General features: G+C 41.5%; 1 protein-coding gene across 1 annotated transcript; it reads right to left on the bottom strand.

Annotated features, from left to right (window-relative positions):
- Positions 1 to 234: 234 nt before the first annotated feature.
- Positions 235 to 11,237, bottom strand: LOC145389482 (uncharacterized). The gene is made up of 6 exons (XM_080264778.1): positions 11,214 to 11,237; positions 4,410 to 4,508; positions 3,656 to 3,768; positions 2,306 to 2,427; positions 2,005 to 2,083; positions 235 to 1,547 (listed from the first exon to the last, which is right to left on the bottom strand). The coding sequence occupies exons 2-5, from the start codon at positions 4,458 to 4,460 to the stop codon at positions 2,055 to 2,057; spliced, it is 315 nt and encodes a 104-aa protein (XP_080120904.1). The 5' UTR covers positions 4,461 to 4,508; positions 11,214 to 11,237; the 3' UTR covers positions 235 to 1,547; positions 2,005 to 2,054.
- Positions 11,238 to 22,313: the final 11,076 nt, after the last annotated feature.

The raw sequence follows: 22,313 nt of genomic DNA, 5'->3' as shown, positions 1-22,313 counted from the left end.
GCAATCCCTTCGTTTCCCTCTGCCATATTTAACTTTGATCATTCATATAAATAACCACACATTTCCACACACTTTGTGCTCCTATCGCTTTCTACAAGTACCCTGTGCTCTAAAAAACAATCCAACATCAACAGCAGAGCAGTAAGATGGGCAGAAGCAAGATGCTTGAAGAAGTAGAATGTATTTGGTAATTTTTATTCCATATTAGCATTGCCAAGAAAAATAAAGAAATGATAATCTATTACTTTTTATTTCAGAATGTCATTCCTTGACAGCCATATCAACATATTTCAATTACCAGGATTTCTTGCTAGTGATAATGTAAGCATGTGAGAATTGGGAAGAAACAAGTCTGACAGTCAGATGATGTAAGCCAAGTAACTGTGGAGCAAATTAACTTTTAAGTGGCAAGGTTAGAGTGGATGTGGGTATATTTTTACCTTATTTACTTCACAAGTCGCTGCCAAGTTAAACAAGCATCCATTAGCTCATAAGCAGAGGGAAAATAAAAGGAAGAGTACTATTGCTCTGCTATATGGAAATCCTCAAAGTCTGTAAAATAATAAGCTGAGAGACACTTGTCTGCTTCTCTGCCCATGGATTTTCTTTTTCTAGGATGTGCTACGGAAGAAAATAATGGACATTCTGTAAGCATGAAGTAGCTGTTGTAGAAGAGCAGGCAAACTTTATCTTGTGATGGTGCAGCAAGGTCTGCACTGAGCTGGTTCTACAGATGGTTTAAATGATTATGGCTTTACTTTCAAATCATACCCAACTGAAACTATAGGACAAAAAAAAAAAAAAAGGTATTTGTACAGGTAATGGAAGGAATTTTTACTCCAAGTGTAAATACTGACTAGTGATGCATGTGCGCTTTTTGTCCTGTGCATCTCGCTAATTTCATCCACACAGGATTGTTATTAGCTCTTTTGTTCTCAACCAAGCCACTCTTTGTCACCCCCACTTAGTTTCTATACATGTACCCTTTTTTTTAACATTAGAAATGGTTTGAAAAAATAACATACTATCAGTGCTAAAACTTATAACTGGTGCTCTAGCTCTAAAATCTATTACACGGAAAAGTAGTTAGCCAATGTTCTGAATGGTTTTCTTGATAGTATTAGATTAAAGCATGTCATAATAATAAGAGAGACAGACTTGTGAAAGTTTTTTCTTAATGTTTGAATTTTTAAATATGTGGTATATTGGCAGAGAATAATAGCTATGATAACAGTATAGAAATTGCCAACAGTAACTTATAGGTACAGGGGTACCTGGATGTATACGTTGAAAAACTAGCTAATGAAATCTAAACAATGGTCCTGTTAGATGATTTTTTTTTTTTTTCAAATTTTTAACATAAATTCCTGAAGTGCCAGTTATGCATTTATGGAAAAGTAGTACATCTGTGAAGAGGTCAAAAGTCTGTATTTGAGTTCAGTGATTAGGTCCATGTCCATCATCCATGTTCAGTGATTGGGTTCGTATTGATGTCCAGTGACGTGGTGTCCAAGCCTTCAGTGACAACAGCTCTCAGGAATGCCATTCTGTAATCAGAAGGAGTCCAGTGTAATACTAAAGATAATCAAGATTAAAATTTGATTAGCACTATAATATTAACTTATTCTATCAGAGGACCGTATTTTTTTTCCAGAACCTTACATTCAGCATAGAACACCCTAGTAGTGAATGGCTTTTTGAAGGCTGACACTAGTGGTTGTTTAATGTGGCAGATCCAGAATAACTATGTGGCTACACCGCTTGATTATGCAAACGTCCCTCAACTTCTTCCTTACCCCCTCAAAAGGAGGATGGTAGACTGAAGAGGAGCAGTTTTAACCTACAGTTCACTGAATTTATATTTCAGATGTGCCAAAAAGACAACAACATTGTGCATGATTAAAAATAATGTAGTCTTCTACTGTAGTTATATTCACAGGCACGTTGGTGTAGGAGCATTCTTTCTGTCAGTGTATAGAAGAAAAGATGGATTACTGTGCTTACAAGTCACTGCCACCTGAACGTTACGGCTGGAGGGTCTTATTTCTTACTTCTTAGGGACACAGTTGATTCGGCGAACATTCTGTAGGAAGAAAAAGAAGGCTATATTTTTCTGATCGAGGATGATGCTTTTAAGGCAGAGATGCATATAAAAACACGTGAAGGTACACCTGTCGCAAAAAAAAAAAAAAAAAAAATACAGTAAAGCATGAGAGAGAGAGAGAGAGAGAGAGAGAGAGAGAGAGACAGACAGACAGACAGACAGACAGACAGAGATAGAGATAATAAGGAGGTAAGTGCTCACGATTAAGGCAGCAGACACAGGCTTCAGAAGCACACAAGCCCTCCTGCAGATCATTGCAGTACGTATCCACCACTGACGAACGAGAATAGCACTTCCCCCCTCTCGAGGCACACTTTGTAAGCCTGCAGAGTTGAGGTGAGGATTGGATTACTTAGGTGAATAGTTATGAGTTCTTTTATTCATCTTAGTAAGGGCTTATCGAAGTGGTGGGATTGGGCATGAAGACAACATTGTTTGTTGGCTACAACATACTCTGATTTGCCAAGCTGAGAGGAAGGCTGGGTTACTTATGTGAATAGTTAATGGGTTCTTTCAGTCAACTTACTAGTGGCTTTTTGAACTGAGGGGGAGGAGGTCAGACACAAAGATAGCACTGTCCAATGGCTCCAGCACAATCAAACCTTCCAAGCTGAGTTGAAAGATATACTGCGAACCCCCTCAACCTGGATGATGTGCTCTTCAGTTTAGTCTTGCTGCCAACTGAGGATGATGTGCTCTTCAGTTTAGTCTTCCTCCTAACTGAAGATTTTACTGACCTTGAGAAAAGCGTCTCATACTGAAGAGATTTATTAATGCTGTATCTAAACTCCCATTTCAAAATGTCCATTATAAGCTGAAGGATATCTTGAGATGATGAGAATAAAATGCAAAAAGATGCTCTACGGCTCAGAGGATTGCGTAATTACTGAGTCCTTGAGCCTGATGATTTAGTTTTTGATGTGGGAGTGTCTCCTGAAGCGCTACCCACCCCCGCCATGCCCTCTCCTCCTCTGCCCTCCCCTACCCTGTCCTTCTCTACCCATTCCTTCCTTACCCTGCCCTCCCGTCCTTTACCCTCCCTAACTGCCCTTTCATTCCTTCCCCAGCCAGTCAGTCCCACCCTAAGGATAATCACATGGAAGGTACTAGTGAAGCTCTGCATGACGCTTATAGCTGAGTAAGAATTCATGCACAAGGGCTCATATTCTCGTCGGGTAAGGAAACTCCCTAACAGTTTTACCAAGCGACTTACTTTTTTGTTTATTTCACCATACTGTCCTCTTGTGTGTTCCATAAATCCTTTCAGTATTGCCATACTCTGCATAAATTACGTACAAAAGGATATTAACTAACCATACCCAAAATTAAATCGCTAAGGAAAAGAGTCATTAACCGACGAGAATACGGGCCAGGGTGCTTCACTAGCGAAGTCTCATAAGATCTCACAGTTGCTCCTTACGTACAAGAATCCGAATATCACTCACCCTTTGCCATAGCATCCAAGACAGTCGGAAGATCAAATATGAAAAACAAATCGCTTACGATGTGCTACGTATCGTCCTATGCCATCAGGAGTTTAATGTCACTTACTTTTTGCTGTAGCAAATCCGTGGTCGTATGGGGATCGCCCTCTCTTCAAGCCTCAACACTGTGTCGTCATCCACCTCGAATTCTGCTTCTCTTTCTTCCATCGCCATGAGATTCTTGGCCACAAAAGAAGGGGTTATTGAAGTAAATAAATATATATATATATATATATATATATATATATCTATATATATATATATATATATATATATATATATATATATATATATATATATATATATATGAGTAACCCTGGAATGCAAATCTAAGGTCAAAATAGCAGCATTAAATTTGTGTTCAATCTATTCATCATCCTACTCGTAACTAGACACAGTTTATCTCTGAACTAAACAAGGTAATAAATGAATAAAATAAATAAATATCAGTAACTCTAGAATCAGAATCTAAGGTCTGACTAGGGGAGTTAGTCTGAGGTCATTCTGTTCATCAACCTGCGTAATTAGATACAATTTATCTCTGAACTGAACATGTCCCGCCAGTAATGACAAAAACATCACTGTAACTTAATCAAATTATAAATAAGAAGGTTCACTGCAGATCCTGACCATAGCCTTGGAGGGAGAGTGTTAGCCAGAATGAACCCTTCTTCATGCTGACGAAGCACGAATGGCATAAGAGGGGGAGTGTTTGTAGTGAGTGATGTTTGTGACACCCCAAGCGATGTAATGGCTGTGTGTGTGTGTGTGTGTGTGTGTGTGTGTGTGTGTGTGTGTGTGTGTGTGTGTGTAAGACTCACCACAGCCTGAGATACTCCCAACAAGAGGGTCAGGCAGAGAAGCACTTTCATCTTGGCGGTTTGGACTCCCTTGTTCCTGTTTTGACTGTTGACCAACTTCTGAAATGATTTAAGGGCGGTATAATAGGTGGTGAGGATGGACACTCAGACAGGCTAGAGGAATATGTGCGTGAGATGGACGGGGAGAGGAGGAGGGGGAGCCCAAGGGTGAGCAGGGACGGAAGCAGGGGTGTTGATCTAGTTTCCCGGGCAACATCCTTCTTTCCTGATTAGTTGTCTTCACAGTGGGAGTGATTTTTCCATTCCAACTAAATTTTCTGTTTCACTCTCTAACGATGCTCAGGCATTTTCTTCTTCTAGTGTGAATGCTGGTCTTGTGTGTGTGTGTGTGTGTGTGTGTGTGTGTGTGTGTGTGTGTGTGTGTGTGTGTGTGTGTGTGTGTGTGTGTTTCCAGGATATGTGGACCATAAATTACCCTTGGATAGTGTATTTTAATGCTGATGATGATGCTCTGTGTAAATACTGTTGTTTATTCGGGAAGGTTTTTGTGGGTGGAAAGTTTGTGACACAATACTGGAACATGTACCATAAGGGGAACAGTGACTTGAAAGCACACAGTGGCCTTTTATATCACATGGAAACCCAGCAGAGAGCTCAGGATTTCATCGGTGTGATGGAACAGAGGAAACCTACCGGTAAAGCACAGTTGAATTCTGCCGCGGCAGAGACAACTGCTACAAACAGGAAGTTGTTGGAGTCTGTCAATGACACAATTATTCTCTGTGGGAGGCAGAATGCGGCACTTCGTGGACGTGTAGATTCAAATAAAAATATCTTCAAAGAACCGGCCCAATAACCCGGAAACTTCATCTCTTTCTTGAGATACCGAGCCTGAGACTGTGACGATCAACTCACCAATCATTTACAGAAATGCAGCGGGAATGACGCCTATACATCGAGAACAGTCCAAAATGAACTGATTTCTATCATTGGTCGGCAAGTACAGTATAGTTGTATCACTGACATCAAAAATGCTTTTCTCTATATGTGCAGATGAGGCAGCAGATGTATCCAACCATGAACAGCTCAGCTTGGCTGTGAGGTATGTGGATTCCCTCGACAACATCCAAGAAATGTTCATGGAGTTTGTTGAGTGTGATACTGGGACAACTGGACGTGCTATTGTTGACAAACTAATGTACACTATAACTGACAAACAAGGACTCGATATGGCGAATCTCCGTGGGCAGTCTTATGATGGAGCAGGCAACATGGCAGCAAACTTACATGTTTTTTTTTTTTTTAATACGAGGAAGAATGAACCAAAGGCTCAGCCAGTAAAACGTTCCTTCCAAGAAAAAAAAAAAAAAAAAAAGCAATACAGAAGAGAGCAAAATTCAAGATCCATTCATTTCGACATGCCTGGACACACTGCGTTTGAAAGACTAGAGATCATAGGAAGTAGGAAATACAGACAAAAGACAGTTCCAGAGTTGACCTGGTGCATAAATGAAGGAGTGGGAGTAACGGTTAACTCTTGCATTAGAGAGTTGGACAGAAAAGAGATGAGAGTTTGTTGCTAGACGCGTGTTATGTGCCAGTCGTAAAGGTGGAGGGATGCAAGCAGACAGTTCAGAGGAGCAGTGACCATTGACTTAGCAATAGAAAAGAGATAAAGAGGCAACAGTGCTGGAAAGAGACAGAGGTTGAAGGGAACCAGTAAGGGGAGGAGAGTTGATGAGACTAGTAGCCTCTGACTCCACCCTATTGAAGAGAGATGTATGTGGGGAGCCTCCCCACACATGAGAGTTGTAATCTAAACAGGAGTGAATAAAGTCCATGTATAAAGTCAACAACAGTGCAGGGGTAAAGAAGGCACGGAGTCGGCTTAGCACACCTAATCTCTTGGAAGCGGATCTTACAAGAGATGCAATATGATCTTTCCAAGATAAGTCACGTGTGAATGAAACCCCAAGCATGTTCAAGGATGATTCAGGATTGAGCTGGATATTATTAAACATTAGTGGGTACTCCTGTAGAAGATTTTGACGGGTTGATAGGTGTAAAAACTGAGTCTTTGAAGCATTAAAAACAACAAGATGATTTTTACCCTAATTAGAGATACGAGCCAAGTCAGACATTTGGTGTGCCATAGCCTCAACCCTTGTTTGTTGAAGTGACTGCTGAGCTGGACATTGTGGAAACCGAATGGAAAGGTGAAGGGTGGAATGATCAGCGTACGAGTGGATAGGGTTAGATGTACAGCTTAGAAGATCATTGATCAATAAAAGAAATAGAGTTGGTGATAGGACAGAGCCCTGAGGAACACCACTGTTGATAGATCTAGGAGAAAAACGATGGCCGACTACAGCAGCAGCTATAGAACGACCAGAAAGGAAGCTATAGATGAAGGCACAAAGAGAAGGACAGAATCCATAAGAGGGCAGTTTGGAAATTAAAGATTTATGCCAGACTCGATGAAAATTCTTTGAAAAGTCAAGTGCAATGGCGATGATTTTGCCAAAGTCCCGAAAGGAGGATGACCACGAGTCTGAAAGGTAGGTGAGAAGATCGCCAGTGGTACGTCCCTGACGGAACCCATACTGACGATCAGAAAGAAGGTTGTGATAGGAAAGATGCTTTAAAATTTTTCTGTTAAGAATAGACTCGAAAACTTTTGAGACACAGGATGTTAAAGACATGGGACGATAGTTAGAGGGTTAGGAATGGTCACCCTTCTTTGGGACTGGCTGAATGAGATCAATCTTCCAGTAAGAAGGAAAGGTACAAGTTGAAAGACAAAGGTAAAAGACTTTACCTAGGCAGAGTGTAAGTACAGAAGCCCAGTTCTCGAGGACAACTGAAAGGACTCCATCAGGCCCATATGCCTTAGTATCGAGGCCAGTGATGGCAAAAAATACAATGGCTGAAGACATTTTAATGTCAGCCATGAGAAAGTCAGAGGGGAGAAGTGATGGAGGAACAGAACCGGACTCGTCTAAGATGGAATTCGAGGAGAAATCTGAGCGAAGGGATCTGCTCTATCAGTAGAAGAAATAGCTACAGAGCCATCAGAGTAGAAAAGAGGAGGGAGAGATGATGAAGTATTGTTGTTAGAAAGGTTTTTGGCAAGGTGCCAGAAGGAGCGGGAAGAATTCGAGTTGGAGAGTTGAGAGCATTTAGTATGGACGAAATTATTTTTAGCAGAGCGAAGAAATGACTTAGCACAATGCCGGGCAGAAACATAAGAATGATGTGATTCAGGGGTGGTTTGACTTCAATACCTTTTATAGGCCCTCTCCTTGTTGCAGACAGCATTAAAACAAGCGTGATTAAACCAAGGCTTTCTTACATTAGTCAAAGGATATGAGAAAGGAGTGTATGCTTCCATGCCCGAGAGAATAACCTCTGTAATGCGCAAGGCACACTCAGATGGCTCCCGGCCATGGAAGCAATGATCATTCCAAGGAAAATAAAAGAATTACTGCCTGAGGGACTCCCAATCTGCAGCTCCAAAGCGCCACAGACAACGTTTCTTTGGAGGGTCCACAGGCCGTACCAGAGCGATAGGACAGGTTAAGGTAATAAGGTTATGATCGGAGGAGTCCAACGGAGAGAAAAGATTAACTGTGTAAGGAGAAGGATTAGTTGTGAGAAAGAGGTCAATTATGTTGGTGCTCACTCCAAGGCAGTCAGGGATATGGGTAGGGTGCTGTATAAGCTGCTCTAGGTCATTAAGGAGAGAAAAGATGTAGGCTTGTTTCATCAGGTGGATCAGTGAAAGGAGCGGAGAGCCAAAGTTGGTGGAGAACATTGAAATCTCCTAGAATGGAGATTTCAAAGAAAGGAGAAATGGATAGAATGTGTTCCATCGTAGAAGTAAGATAGTCGAATAATTTTTCATAGTAAGTAGAATTAGGGGATAAGTAAACAGTGCAGATATATTTAGTCAGAGATTGACAAGAAAGCCGAAGCCAGAGAGTAGAGAATTTAGAAGAATCGATTTCGGGAACACGACAGCAAGATAGGTAGTAGCATACATTTGCACAACATCCACCTTTGGCTTTGAAATGAGTATAGAGAAAGTAGGAGGATACAGAAAAGGGTTTGCTATCAGTTGCCTCAGACAACTAAGTCTCGGTAAGAAAGAGAAGGTGAGGTGTAGAGAATGAGAGGTGATGTTCGACAGAGACAAAGTTAGAGGAAAGGCCGTGAATGTTGCAGAAATGAAGAAGTGAGTCAGGCAGTGGATCCAGGCAGCTCAAAGATTCGTCACCGGGAGAGGGGCCGATGGTGGGAGCATTTATGCTCCCCCCCCCCCGGGAGCTCCAAGGCATGGTGTGGGTGCGCCATATTCCTTTTTATTTTTAAATTTTGAAAAGGAACTGTAGCGTGTACTGTGCATGTAGACTGGTGTTGACATATAGAGAAACTTGTATTGGAGAGCAAGTTGGCCTACTCTCTGTGTTACTGAAACGCTGAAAACGTTCAGAAAAGAGGGATGGTCAGGAACTAGTCCTGAGAGCTGATGAAATGAGAGCTCCAGCACTTCCTGTCATCAGCATTCCATCCACCTTGGGAGTACTGCTCTGCTCGACTGGTGCTACTGTCTATTCGAGTTCTCGAAGTAGAGCCAGAGGAGATTTATATTCACTGCAACTCCCGTTAGTTCTACTTATGTATAATGAAGGCTTTGCAAAGCCATACCAATGTCCAGTATGTTGACTGTCATCAGTGAAGCCAGCAGATTTGTTAATAACTCTCCAAAACGCCAGAATCATCTAGAGGGCTTCATAATGAGACCTGATGACTGCCAAACCAACCGAACCAAACAACGCGATGTTTGCAGAACACTTTGGATCGAATGTTATGATGCTAGGGAAGTTTTCCTGGATCTACTACCTACAATCATCGCATGCCTGGAGGATATGATGACCTCACCCAATGAGTGGAATAGGGACTCTATCAGTGCCGCTCGAAGCTTGTGCCTGTCCATTACACAGTTTGAATTTGTGTTCTCACTGACTGTAACCAGTAAAGTGTTGTTGGCTACGAAAGGACTGTGTAAGAAACTACAAGTCAGAGCCACTGACATCATCCGTGCTTATGAACATGTCGATGATTTCAAACACTTGGTTAATTAAGTGAAGGTAGATGTCAATTCTTTCCTTAAAAGATGCTTTGAGCAAGCAACAGATATTGCTGGAACATTCGAACCGGACGTCAAAGCCCCCAGGAGGTGTGGTAGACAGACACTCCGAAACAATGCTCCTACTGAATCTGTAACAGACTACTGCAAACGCAATGTTACCATCGCACTACTTGATCATTAAGACCAACAGTTGAATGAGAGGTTTTCTTCAGTCCAGAAGAATGCCATTCAGGGACTGCAGATTGTACCTGCAGTTCTCCTGAAATCTGACATTGGAATCAAGACGTTAACTCAGCAGCTGGCAACATCATACAACCATGACCTCCAAGAGAAGCAGTCACTAGAAGTTGAGCTTAGGAATATGAATGAGGAAATGGAAAGCATGGGAGAAAGAGGTACCTAGCAATCCACGAGATGCTTTGCCATTTGCAGATGAGGATTTTTTCCCAACCATCAGGATCATCTTACGCCTTGTATGTACTATTCCCGTGACCAGCTGTGAGAATGAGTGAAGTTTTATTGCCATGCGTCGGCTGAAGACCCGGCTCAGGAGCACGATGACAAATGAACGCCTGACAAGACTTACTGTAATGAATATCCACTATGGTGTACCCATCGATGTTCCAAAAGCCATTGGTGTGTTTGCAAGGAAACACAGCCGACCAATGCAATTTGTGGATCTTCTCTCCAACAATGTTAATGAGTGGCCACAAAATAACTGAATGTGATTAAGAGTCCATTTGTATGTTATTTCGTTCAGCATATAACATGGAGCTCAAGACAGTTTTTGATTATTGTAATTGGCTTATTAATCTATTTTGTTACAGCCTGTTGAGAATTATTGTATGTTTTTATCCCGATGATACACAAATGTAAACATACGTTTCTTGTTTTCTTTGTAAAGTATGAAAAGTATTGCACTGAACAAACCGCAGGTGTGTGAATTTTCATTCGAGCTTTACTTAATCCGTTTTTGCAATATCCAAGGATAAATAAATCAAATCAAGTGGCTCACTACATTATTCAGTAACATTGTGAAACAGCTGTGGAAAAACCAACGTGGTCAAAAAGTCCCCTAAATAATATTTTAGGGTATTGAGACTAAAGCAGTGTTGAATAATGGCAACAAAAATTTGGGCAACAAAAAAAAATAATAATAAAATCCTGGGTCAGTCCCTGGTGAGGGAGGGATGGAGTGGAGAGGTATATGGTGGAGAGGGAGAGGATAGACAAATGGCAGAGGACAGGGCGACAAGGAGACAATCTGTTTGTCACCACTCTTTGCAGAATCAAGGCATTGGCAATAAGTAATCTCGTAAAGGGTGGCCACAGGCAAATTGCCTCCACGTCGCTTTCCATGTGGCTGTCCTTCCTCCAAGTCACACATTGAAGATACATCATTTAATAAAAAAAATAAAAAAAAATCTTGACTTCTTTTTCAAGTCCTTGTGCATACACTCCATAAAGGATTGAAACCCACACAATTTACCTCTCTAAAATGCCCAAATTCGATCACAGAACAAACCGCAAAAATCTAAGACAACCCAGAACAGTCTATAAAAAAAAAAAAAAAAAAAAAAAAAAAAGACTGGTTGGCCCTGTTCCATCAGGTGAAAACGGGCCTATAAGGCAAGGATACATTCAACCCTCACCTGTGTGGATGAGCTTCGAGGATATCGTTCTGGCTGGCGAGTGAGCTTCCATCCGCCTCAGACTTTCTTATATCAGACCCCCAAAACTCTGAATTATACAGTTTTTCATTTCAAACTCAGAGCTTTCATTTTCATATCAAACTCATATCAGTATTAATAAATTTTGGCTGAATATTAATTTTTCAAGCACGTATAATCACTGCCAGCAATTACCTTATCCATAAATGCAGGTTCGAGGTTAATTTATCAAACATGTAGATTCACTGACAGCAAATAACTTATCGTGATGAGATACCACCCATCTTCAGCTCATTAGATTATGAAAAACAGTAATAAATCTGGTTGAACGTTAATCTTTCAAGCATCAAGACAGAAAGACAGCAATTAACTTATCGTGAGAAAAATTCCATACATATTTAGCTCTCATTAAAAAAAAAAAGGTCACTATCGGCAACTAGCATCGCCGTATGATGCAAAACGTGTTGCTAATTAATGAAGAAAAACTAACCATATCTGGGTCTCATTAAAAAGACATAAATATTGATTTCAGCAACTAGCTCGCCCAGAAAATTCATTGGGTAAAGGCTCGTTAGCGTAGTGGATAATTTGTCTGCCGTTCGTGTTGCCGTGTACAGTAAGTAATTTGATGCCTCATTAGATACATCTCTTAATCGCCCCTGTCTAGCGTAATAAGCCGTTTTGGAAATAATTTTTGCATATCCACAGCTGAAGCAAGAACTTACCTTTGCGTGTGAGATGGCAAGACTGATGCCCTCTCTCATGTTCGTTTCTTCCATCCTTCTCTTCTCGTCTCTCCTTCTTTCTCCAATATTTCTCTTCCTTCTTCCCTCCTTTTCTTTCCTTCTTGTTTCTATCCCCCGCTCCGTCCCTCCCGCCCCGCCCCCCCTCTCTCTCTCTCAATCATACCTTCCCTACTTCTACCTGGCCTTAACTCCCCAAAAGGTATTGCTCCAGGTGTGACTCAACAAATTTATGGAGAGCAACAGGTGTAATTAGCTGGTCTCGCCAGGTGCCACAACCGCTCCTTAAATTAAATACCGCTCTTAATTTGATCAGGGGGCATTAACTAGCTCATTAGACTGATTACACTGCTTGACCTGAGTTACCGGGCTGAACACTTGACCTCTGTAAGCACTTGGATTGGCATGAGCGGATGTACACTCGTACATGTGTGGGAACTATTTTACACATACATACGTTCACATATTAACCTGTCTACCTCTCTATCGATCAATCTGTCTATCTATTTTCTTTCGTTGATGATGATGATTTTCAGAGACGTCCTTTAAGGTGACGAGGTGATAATGATGCCGTGACGGGTATCTGTGGGCGTGACGTAAGCATCCAGTGCGGTGGGTAGTGTGCAAGTGTTTCTTTCCAGTGACGTATATTCTCTTCCTTAACGTCCGCCTCACATTCGCTTTCTCCCCACCTACGATTATCCAGTTCCCGTCTTTCCTCTCTGTACCTACTTTATCTGATTACTGTCTTATCAATGAATGAATGAATGAATGAATTAATTAATTAATTGACTGCTATGTAATTTATGTAGCCCAACGCCTTTCTGTCTTCACCAAAATGATATATGTACATTTTTCCCGACGCATACACTATGCACATTTCGGTCTCTAAGTACATATCTACATTTTTTTTTTTTCTGAAGGTCGTAAACACAGTTGTCTGCTACACATATAAGTTTTGAAGGCGCAGTACGTGGAAAATTTTGTCACATTCTTTTCTAACACTGAATTAATCTTTATTTTCTGCTAATTTGATATTTATAATCGTCCTCTCTCTCTCTCTCTCTCTCTCTCTCTCTCTCTCTCTCTCTCTCTCTCTCTCTCTCTCTCTCTCTCTCTCTCTCTCTCTCTCTCACGCACTAACACACTGCCGCACCACACAGCGCCACATCACAAACATCACACCACACTCTGTCACATCACATATTGCCACACCTCTCAGGGCAGCGTATCTCTCTGGCCTAGGAAATTTCTTAACATCTCTAACCTAGTGATTTATTTTGCACATCACACCTTAACTTGTATTTTACTGATGGACACTATGTTGGTATAAAAACCATGTAAAGTAGTAAACGAGATAATGTGTAATGTGCAAAACATCGCTATGGAAAAAGAACTCTGAAGCCTCCTATTCCACTTAAAGTACCGTCCTTAACATTGTCATGTAGGAGACTTCCTGGTAGTTTTTCTTCAGCGCCTTATATGTATATATATATATATATATATATATATATATATATATATATATATATATATATATATATATATATATATATATATATATATATATATATATATATATATATATATATATGTATATATATATATATATATATATATATATATATATATATATATATATATATATATATATATATATATATATATACCTAGGCTGCTTCCCCCAAGGAAAGGGAGGTAGCCGAGACAGGACGACACACTCCCCATTTACTCATCCATTCAAACACATTCATTCGCATCTTAGCCCCAAAGGGGAGAACGGACAGATCCTCGACGCACCACACCGCACAAGGGTCAACTGCGTAATGCAATCAGTGACATCCGCAGCAGGGCCCGACAGCAGAACTGGTTTACCCCTGCCACATCATAACAGACCCATCCCCTTACCCGCACCTGACCTGACTAGCTGATCTGACCAAATGCGGGAGAATATCCCCTCAGGGCTGCGGCATCACTTATTCATTCATAGTTTCTCTCCATTTGTTTCTGTCACGCACAGCCACTCTTCCTTGCTCAACAGAGATCCCTCTCGCATCCAGCGCTCTCTTCACACTGTCCATCCATCCTATTCGTTGTCTTCCTATCAGTCTTATACCTCTCACATCAGATCTAGTTATCTTTTTCACCAATCGCTCATTATATATATATATATATATACACTGAATATATACATATCGCCTTAAAAGTTACCCTTATATGTTGTCTATATTAATATGTTTTTAGTGTCGAGAGTTTATGGATCAGTTATTATACATGGGATGAAAAGATGTAATAGTCAGAACAAATCGCTAAGGAACAAGCGTTACCAGCTTACGAAATTTCCAGAGCCATCTACAATACGACCACGTGATGTAAGAACTTTGTTGCTCTTCTTTAGCGATTTATATTCGATTCTGCACCTTGACATTCCCTTGCACGCCATTTTTATTATTTCAGCATCCACACAGCACACATCTGTAATATTAGAGAGGACACTCACGTGCAAAGTGTGAAATAAATCTTTAAAGAAGTGGCGCTGAGAATGTCCAGTGCCATCCAGAATAACCACCCACACTTCCCATTGCCACACCTTCCCTTACCCAGCTCTCACGGGCTTCCTTAATACCTTATTCCATTATCGTGAGTGTCGTGGCATCTGTCATGTCCTGAGCCTGATAGTACCAGCGTCACACTTTTTTTTTCCCTATGGTGCTGCGTTTCGTAATTCATTGGACAGCGTGATTCATTCCAAGAGACAGCCAGTGAATATTCGAATTAACAGGTTTCGTGAAGAACATGAGTCATTTCAAAAGACAGTCAGTGAATATTCGAATTAAAAAGTTTTTTAGGCAACGTGAATCAAAAGACAGAGATTATTCGAATTAACAAGTTCCGTGGACCACATGAATCGTCTCAAAAGGCAGTGAATATTCCAATTAAAAAGTTTCGTGAACAACATGAATCATCCCAAGAGACAGCCAGTGAATAACAAGTTACCCATGGCAGTGTGCGAAAGTGTGGTATGGAGAGTGATGAGGCTAGGATAATGACAGATTTGAGCTGGTAGGAAGCATTTCGTATGAAGCAGTGTATGACAAGGGTTTGGCGCATCTGTTATGTCCTGGTGAAGTGATAGTCGTCTGGATGACTCTAACCGATATGTGGTATGAAGTGCCCAAGTGTGGATGTGCAGGTGTGTGAGGTGGTTAGGAGTCCGTGGGCTTGAATGATGAGTAAATGAGAGAATGGCTCATTCATTTCAGGTTGCTTTGGTTAGTTTATTCTTATAAAGCTTTCTTTTTTCTCTCCCTGCCTTTCTTTGAATCCTCTCTCACCACATTTAAGGGTGGAAAAAGAGGTGTGGATGATGATAAGGAGGAGGAGGAGGAGGAGATGTCTGTTCTGTTAAATTTTTATTGCACTCGGAGGATTTTGTTTAGCTTACGATAGATCTCTGGTACTGAGGGAGTTATTAACCCCATTAGTATGATGACGTATTACTGGATCTTATTGTTGTTATCTTCTGATTATGAAAGACCTCTCGTATAAATGGGGATTGTGAAGGCTAAAAGTTAACTCCTCCAGTTTGAAAGATATTCCCGAGGTGAATCAAATCGTCTGGAAAAAATAAATATAAACTAGAAAGTGTGTCATCGTAGTGATATGGACTTAGGGTATACTCGTATTTCATCCAACCAGCTCGAAAGTCTCTTGTAAGCTGATTAAAACTGTCTGGGAATAATAAAAATAGTAATGATAATAACGGAAGTAGTAGTAGTAATAGTGGTGGTAGTTGTAGTAGTAGTAGTACTAATAGTACTACTACTACTACTACTACTACTACTACTACTACTACTACTACCGACTACTACTACTACTACTACTACTACTAGTAGTAGTAGTAGTAGTAGTAATAATAATAATAATTATTATTATTATTATTATTATTATCATAATGATAATAAAAGCAGGCCGTCGTAGTTCGGCGACTGAATAAAATCGTCCAACAAAGAGCCTGCCATACCAACGAGCATACACGTAAGCACAGGAAGACCACTGTGTTGTGTAGCACTTTGTAAAGCAGATGTGGGAAACAGTGAACTGGTTGTCATCACTGTTATGAGCATCGTCGTCGTCATCGTCACCATTCTCCTCCTCCTCTACCTCCTCCTTCTCTTACATCTCCTCCTACTCCTACTCCGCCTACATTTCCTAATCATCATCATCATCATCATCATCATCATCATCATCACCATCATGATCATGATCGTCATCATCATCATCATCATCATCATCATCATCATCATCATCATCACCATCATCATCATCATTATCCATATCATAATTCTCCGTCTCTTCCTCCTCATCCACATCCTTATCATCATCAAAATTCGGTTCCCACTGTATCAAGCATAAGGTGGGAAAAGCGGAAAGATATTATTGCTGTTTTTGGAACGTAAATCAAAGAATGTGAAAGCTCCAATTTTACCTTTGAATGTCCCTTAGAGGCATTGAGGTTGTTAACACGACGCGCTGGACTCTCCTTATGGCACTACCTGAATAAACTGAGGGCAACTGCAAATATCGCTGTCTTCCTTTTCATTAACTAGCTCATAGTCAGGGCAACTTTACTATTGTATTCCAGGTACAACAACCAGTTTTATTCAGCTGGGAGTGGGTCATACGAACCCGACCGTGTTAACCTCCTCAGTACGATAACCCTTAGATTCTATTCTTGTTATTCCCAGATGATCTTTAGCTTTGGGGAGACTTCTCGCAGTGAGGAGGCTACAGTAATAACAGTGTCCATTAACCCCTTCATTAAAGTGACGCTTAAATAATATTTCATCCTGGTTACCGTCTGACGATTTTACTCTGCTTAAGGGAGACATCTCGCAGAGGGGCTACAAACAAATTCCACAGATGACTTCTTGCCAGGGACGTCTTTGTAACTCTATCTTTGTTACCGCCAGATATTTTTACTCAGCTTGTGGAAGACATCTCGTAGTGAAAGGGTTGATCTACGGCAAGCAGGGAATGCATGGCAAACATTGTTTTTCTCCCATGCAATGACAGTAAAGTCTAGAATTGTAAATGATACACGAAAAGGAATGACAACTTGGGGAAAAAAAAAAAGAAGTTACTGTAGTAAAGGTTTGAGTGCTTGCTTGCATTTCTGTGTGCGTGCGTGTGTGTGTGTGTGTGTGTGTGTGTGTGTGTGTGTGTGTGTGTGTGTGTGTGTGTGTGTGTGTGTATTTTCTGTGTAAGTGTGTGTGTATGTCAATTACATGATAGGAGTGTATGTGTGAGATGAGTGTGTACGGCAGAAGAATAAAATGTGAGACCATAGAGGTGCGTATGTCAGTGTTATTGGTAGAGGGCCTAAGAATTATGTCTGGATAAGATCTTACCTTAATGTATAACAGTACACCACTCCCCGCTCCATTACAGTGGAATCTCCTAAACAGCAGATTCATAATACACGGCTACATCATGCAACAGTTTGCAGTATCACCAGCTCGTACATTTCACTAAATTTGCGAATGCAGCCTCAAAAGTAATGCTTTTCCGAAACCTCGTGTAATATGCGCCGCCATTACCTCAAGCCCGCGCATCTAGCCGGGTGTTAACCAATCGTAGTGAAGCATGACAGTTACTAAACCAATCATATTCATGCATAACACTTATTGTAAACCAATCACAGCTCTTCCCTCCCGCACTATGCATGAAGGATGCGCGCTCTTGAGCGAATCGTCTCTCTGTTATTGGCCTGCTGTTCCGGAGAAGTGAGAGGATTTTTTTTTTTTTTTTTCCCTCGTGCTTCCTCCACCTGCTCAGTGCTACCATGGCCGATCATAACCCTCCTGAGCCTACAAATTCTTCGAGGGACGGGAAGAAGAAGAAGAAGCCGTTGGTAAATTACACCCAAAACTTAGACGTAATAACGTCGACTGACGGAGGTGAGAAGAAAGCCAAAGTTGCTCACCAGTTCGGACTCAACAAGTTAATTCTTTACTAAAAGGGCGCATCGATTCCACCAATATTATAACAAACTCATCACAAGTTAAGTAATTTTGGCACATATGTATGTTTATGTAGATAATGAAAGTATCGGTCCAAGTACTGAGCCCTTGGGAACACCACTAATCACATTACGCCACTTTGATTCCTTTCCGTTTATCTTAAATCGCTGTCTTCGGTCTGAAAGCCAGTGTTGTAACCATTTCTGCGTATTTGCTTTTATTACACAGGCTTCTGTTGTGCTTACGAGACGCTTGTGATGAACTGTTAAATGCTTGCTGAAAGACGAGATAAATTACCGGTATATCTACTGCTCTTGAGTCGTCATATGATTAAAGTAAACATAATGAAAGAAGTCCAGTAAGCTAGTTAAGCATGAACGACGATGTCTGATTCCACATCGCGAATATTTAATTATTTTCTTCTAGATAATTAACTGTGGAGGAGGAGGAGATGGAGGAGGAAAAAAGGGTAGGGAGAAGACGTATGAGTGTGGAAAAAGGGAGAGTAAGAGGGAAGAGTAGGGTGAAGGAAAGGAAAGAAGAGAGGAGGGAGCAAACAGAACGAAAGAAGGGAAGGTAGGATGAGGGAAGAAATGGAGGATGGATAGGAAGGAGGGAAAGATGTAGGAGAGACAGGGAAGAATGAAGAGGTGGAGAGAAGGGTAGGCATGAGATGAGGGAGAACGGGGTGATGGTAGGGAGGAGGGATGGGTAGACAGAGGGGAGAGAAGGAAATGGTAGAAGGATGGGAGGGAGGACAGAGAAGAAGGGATGGATAGAGAGGAGAGGAGGTAAGGGAGCATTACTGGAGGTGAGAAGGGAAGGGGAACAGGAATGTGCAGGGAGACTGAATAGGCGAGGCAGGGAGTGATGGAAAATGGAGAGAGAGGAGCAGGGGGTAGGAATAGCAATGGTGAGGGAAGATGAAGGGTAAGAGGCAATGGCAGAGATGAAGGGATGGGAAAGGAAGGCGAGAAAGAAGGGTACGCTGTGAAAAAGAATACTAGAATGGCTGGCGGAAAGAAAAGAAAGACTGTGGGAGAGATGGGGGGGAAAGAGAAGAAAAAAAACAATGCACAAGGAGAATGAAGGAGAGGAGGTAAGTGAGAGAGATGAAGGAAATGTGGAAAAGAGAGTGACGAAGAGTATGCATGGAAAAGCAACAAAAATGGAAAGTACAGAACGATATAGGTTGGGATGAATGGAAGACGAATCCAGTGAGATTAAAAAAGAGGAGGTATAGAGAGAGATGAAGTGAAGGGCATGGAAGGGGGAAGAGCTGAGGGACAGACATGAAAAAAAAAAAAAAAGCATAAAAATAGATCGGAAGAAAGAGGGGGGGACGGTGGGTGAAGTGAGGGGAACAGCAATAAATAGCAATGGATAGGGACAGTGAAGGGATTGAGATCAAGAGAAGGGAGAAGAAGGAGTGTGAAAAAGGGCACGCAGGGAAAAATGATACAAAAATTGAGGAAGACATGAGGGAAAAACAGAGTAAAAAGTGAAGGAAAGGGGAATAAATAGATATGGTTTGGGAGAGCGATAGAGAAGTAGAAGAGAGAGAGAGACAAAAGTAAGTGAGTAGAAGGTAGTGAAGAAGGTAGCGAAGGGAAGAAGAATAAAAAATGGAAATAGAAAGAAGGAAGGATATTGGATTAGATGAAAGAAATGGGAACGCACTTAACTAATAAGGATGAGTGAAGAAATGTACGTAAATGAAATAGAATACAAACAATTAAGGAGAAAAGAAGGAAAGAAAAATTAGCACTGAGTTGGGAGAATGACGAAGGGGAGGTACAGAAAAAGGAAGAACTAAAACAGGGAAAGGAAAAGAGACGGGATATAAACAGTAATCGGCAGGAGTTGAGGAACAGGGGAAGCAGGGAGAGGCAAAACGAAAATGGAGAGCGAGATGGGAAGGAGGGAATGACAAGAGACAGGAGGGGTGGGAAAGGGGAGACTGAGGAAGAGAGACCTAACACGGACGGAGAGAAGAATGGAAGGATGGAGAAGGCGAAGGAAAGAGGAACAAATAGTTACAGATAAGGGTGAAAGAAGAGAGGCGTGTGAGGGGGAAAAAAGTATATAAAAATGGAGAGGGCGAAGGAAGGAAGCAAGATTACCAATGCACAGAGTGAGTGATGGAGGAGAGGCATAGAAAAAGGAATAGCTAACGGAAAGAAAGAAGGATGAGAGGGGAAAAAACAGAGTACAAAGGAGTACAAAGGAAAGCAAACACCAACAGACCTTATGGTCCTTTTGAGGGTGATTGTTACAGAGTAGACTATGACTACGAGATCTAATTCTATATGCTGAAGGATTAGGATAGTAATGCAAGAAGGCTCCCCCCGCCCCCAAACCATCCAGTTAAAACTGGCAGGAAAAGTGAGAAACACCACCATGCTATCTATCTATCTATCTATCTATATACCTAGGCTGCTTCCCCCAAGGAAAGGGAGGTAGCCGAGACAGGACGACTCACTCTCCATTTACTCATCCATTCAAACACATTTATTCGCATCTTAGCCCCAAAGGGGAGAACGGACAGATCCTCACTGCATCACAACGCACAAGGGTCAACTGCGCAATGCAATCAGTGACATCCACAGCAGGGCCCGACAGCAGAACTGGTTTACCCCTGCCACATCATAACAGACCCATCCCCTTACCCGCACCTGACCTGACTAGCTGATCAGACCAAAAGCGGGAGAATATCCCCTCAGGGCTGCGTCATCACTTATTCATTCACAATTTCTCTCCATTTATTTCTGTCACGCACAGCCACTCTTCCTTGCTCAACAGACATCCCTCTCGCATCCAGGGCTCTCTTCACACTGTCCATCCATCCTATTCGTGGTCTTCCTCTCAGTCTTACACCTCTCACATCAGATCTAGTTATCTTTTTCACCAATCGCTCATTATCCATTCTCTCCATATGCCCAAACCATTGCAACACCCTCTGCTCAACTCTACCAGCCATCTCCCGAACAACTCCAGTTCTCCTTCGCACTTCATCATTTCGCACTCGATCCATACGCGTCACTCCACACATACTCCTCAGACATCTCATCTCCATTACATTCAAACTTTTCCTCTCTCCTACACCCATATTCCATGTTTCAGCCCCATATAATGCAGTCAGTACCACAACACCCTCATACAGCCTTCTCTTTACATCCATTCTAAGCGAACGACATTTAAACACTTTTTTCATTCCTCCCAGCACCTTTCCTACTTCATTTATTCTAAACTTCACTTCTGCATCTATTCTTCCATCCACAGCAACATGTGACCCTAGATATTTAAAACAATCTACCTCCTCAAGCAACTCACCATTCAAAACTATATTCATCCCCCTACCATCTATCAACCTCGTACACTTCATCACTTTACTCTTATTCTCATTTACTTTCAATTTCCTCCTTTCACACACCCTTCCAAACTCCTCTACCAACTGTCTCAATCTCTCCTCTGAATCAGTCACCAGTGCAGTATCATCTGCAAACAGCAGCTGCTTCAGATTCCACTCTCCTCCATCAACATTTACCAGACTCAGACCACCTAAAACTCTTGCATTCACCTCCCTTACAACACCATCCATGTAAATATTAAACAACCAAGGCGACATCACACATCCCTGTCGCAGCCCCACTCTCACGGGAAACCAATCACTCACAGCATTTCCCACTCTTACACACGCTCTACTATTTACATAAAAACTTTTCACCCCTTTTAGTAACCTACCATCAAGTCCATACAATCTTAAAACAGTCCACAAAGCCTCCCTATCAATTCTATCATACGCTTTCTCTAAATCCATAAATGCCCAAAACACATCCTTGCCTTTCGCTAAATACTTTTCACACACTTGTCTCACAGCAAACACCTGATCAACGCATCCCCTCCCTCTCCTAAAGCCACACTGCTCATCACTAATCACTCCCTCTGTACCCTCTCTAACTCTCATAATTAACACTCTACCATACACTTTACCTACAACACTCAACAGACTTATACCCCTAAAGCTAGTACATTCATACTTGTCACCCTTGCCTTTATACAACGGGACCACACAAGCACTTGCCCAGTCAACTGGCACCATACCTTTCTCAAAGCACACATTCAATAATCTTACTAACCAGTCAACAATATTCACTCCACCACCCTTCAGGCATTCCACAGCACACCCATCCATACCTGCAGCTTTCCCTGTTTTCATCTCCTTTACTGCCTTCTCCACTTCCTCCTTCGTGATCAAAGAATCATTCAACTCTCCCAACACATTTATTCCTTGCACCCTTCTATCTGCCACAATC

Source organism: Coenobita brevimanus, chromosome 14 (genome assembly GCF_032717465.1).
Source record: "Coenobita brevimanus isolate Jiangsu-jjx chromosome 14, ASM3271746v2, whole genome shotgun sequence".
NCBI lineage: Eukaryota > Metazoa > Arthropoda > Malacostraca > Decapoda > Coenobitidae > Coenobita > Coenobita brevimanus.
This window is presented reverse-complemented; position numbering and strand designations above follow the sequence as displayed.

What these genes read in the sequence shown, in the direction of transcription:
- LOC145389482 (XM_080264778.1), bottom strand. Translation starts at nt 4,460, where the DNA reads ATGAAAGTGCTTCTCTGCCTGACCCTCTTGTTGGGAGTATCTCAGGCT. An exon ending in CGGATTTGCTACAGCAAAAA is followed by an intron (nt 2,428 to 3,655) that starts GTAAGTGACATT and finishes TCAACTCTGCAG; the next exon opens with GCTTACAAAGTGTGCCTCGA. An exon ending in CTGTGTCTGCTGCCTTAATC is followed by an intron (nt 2,084 to 2,305) that starts GTGAGCACTTAC and finishes TTCTTCCTACAG; the next exon opens with AATGTTCGCCGAATCAACTG.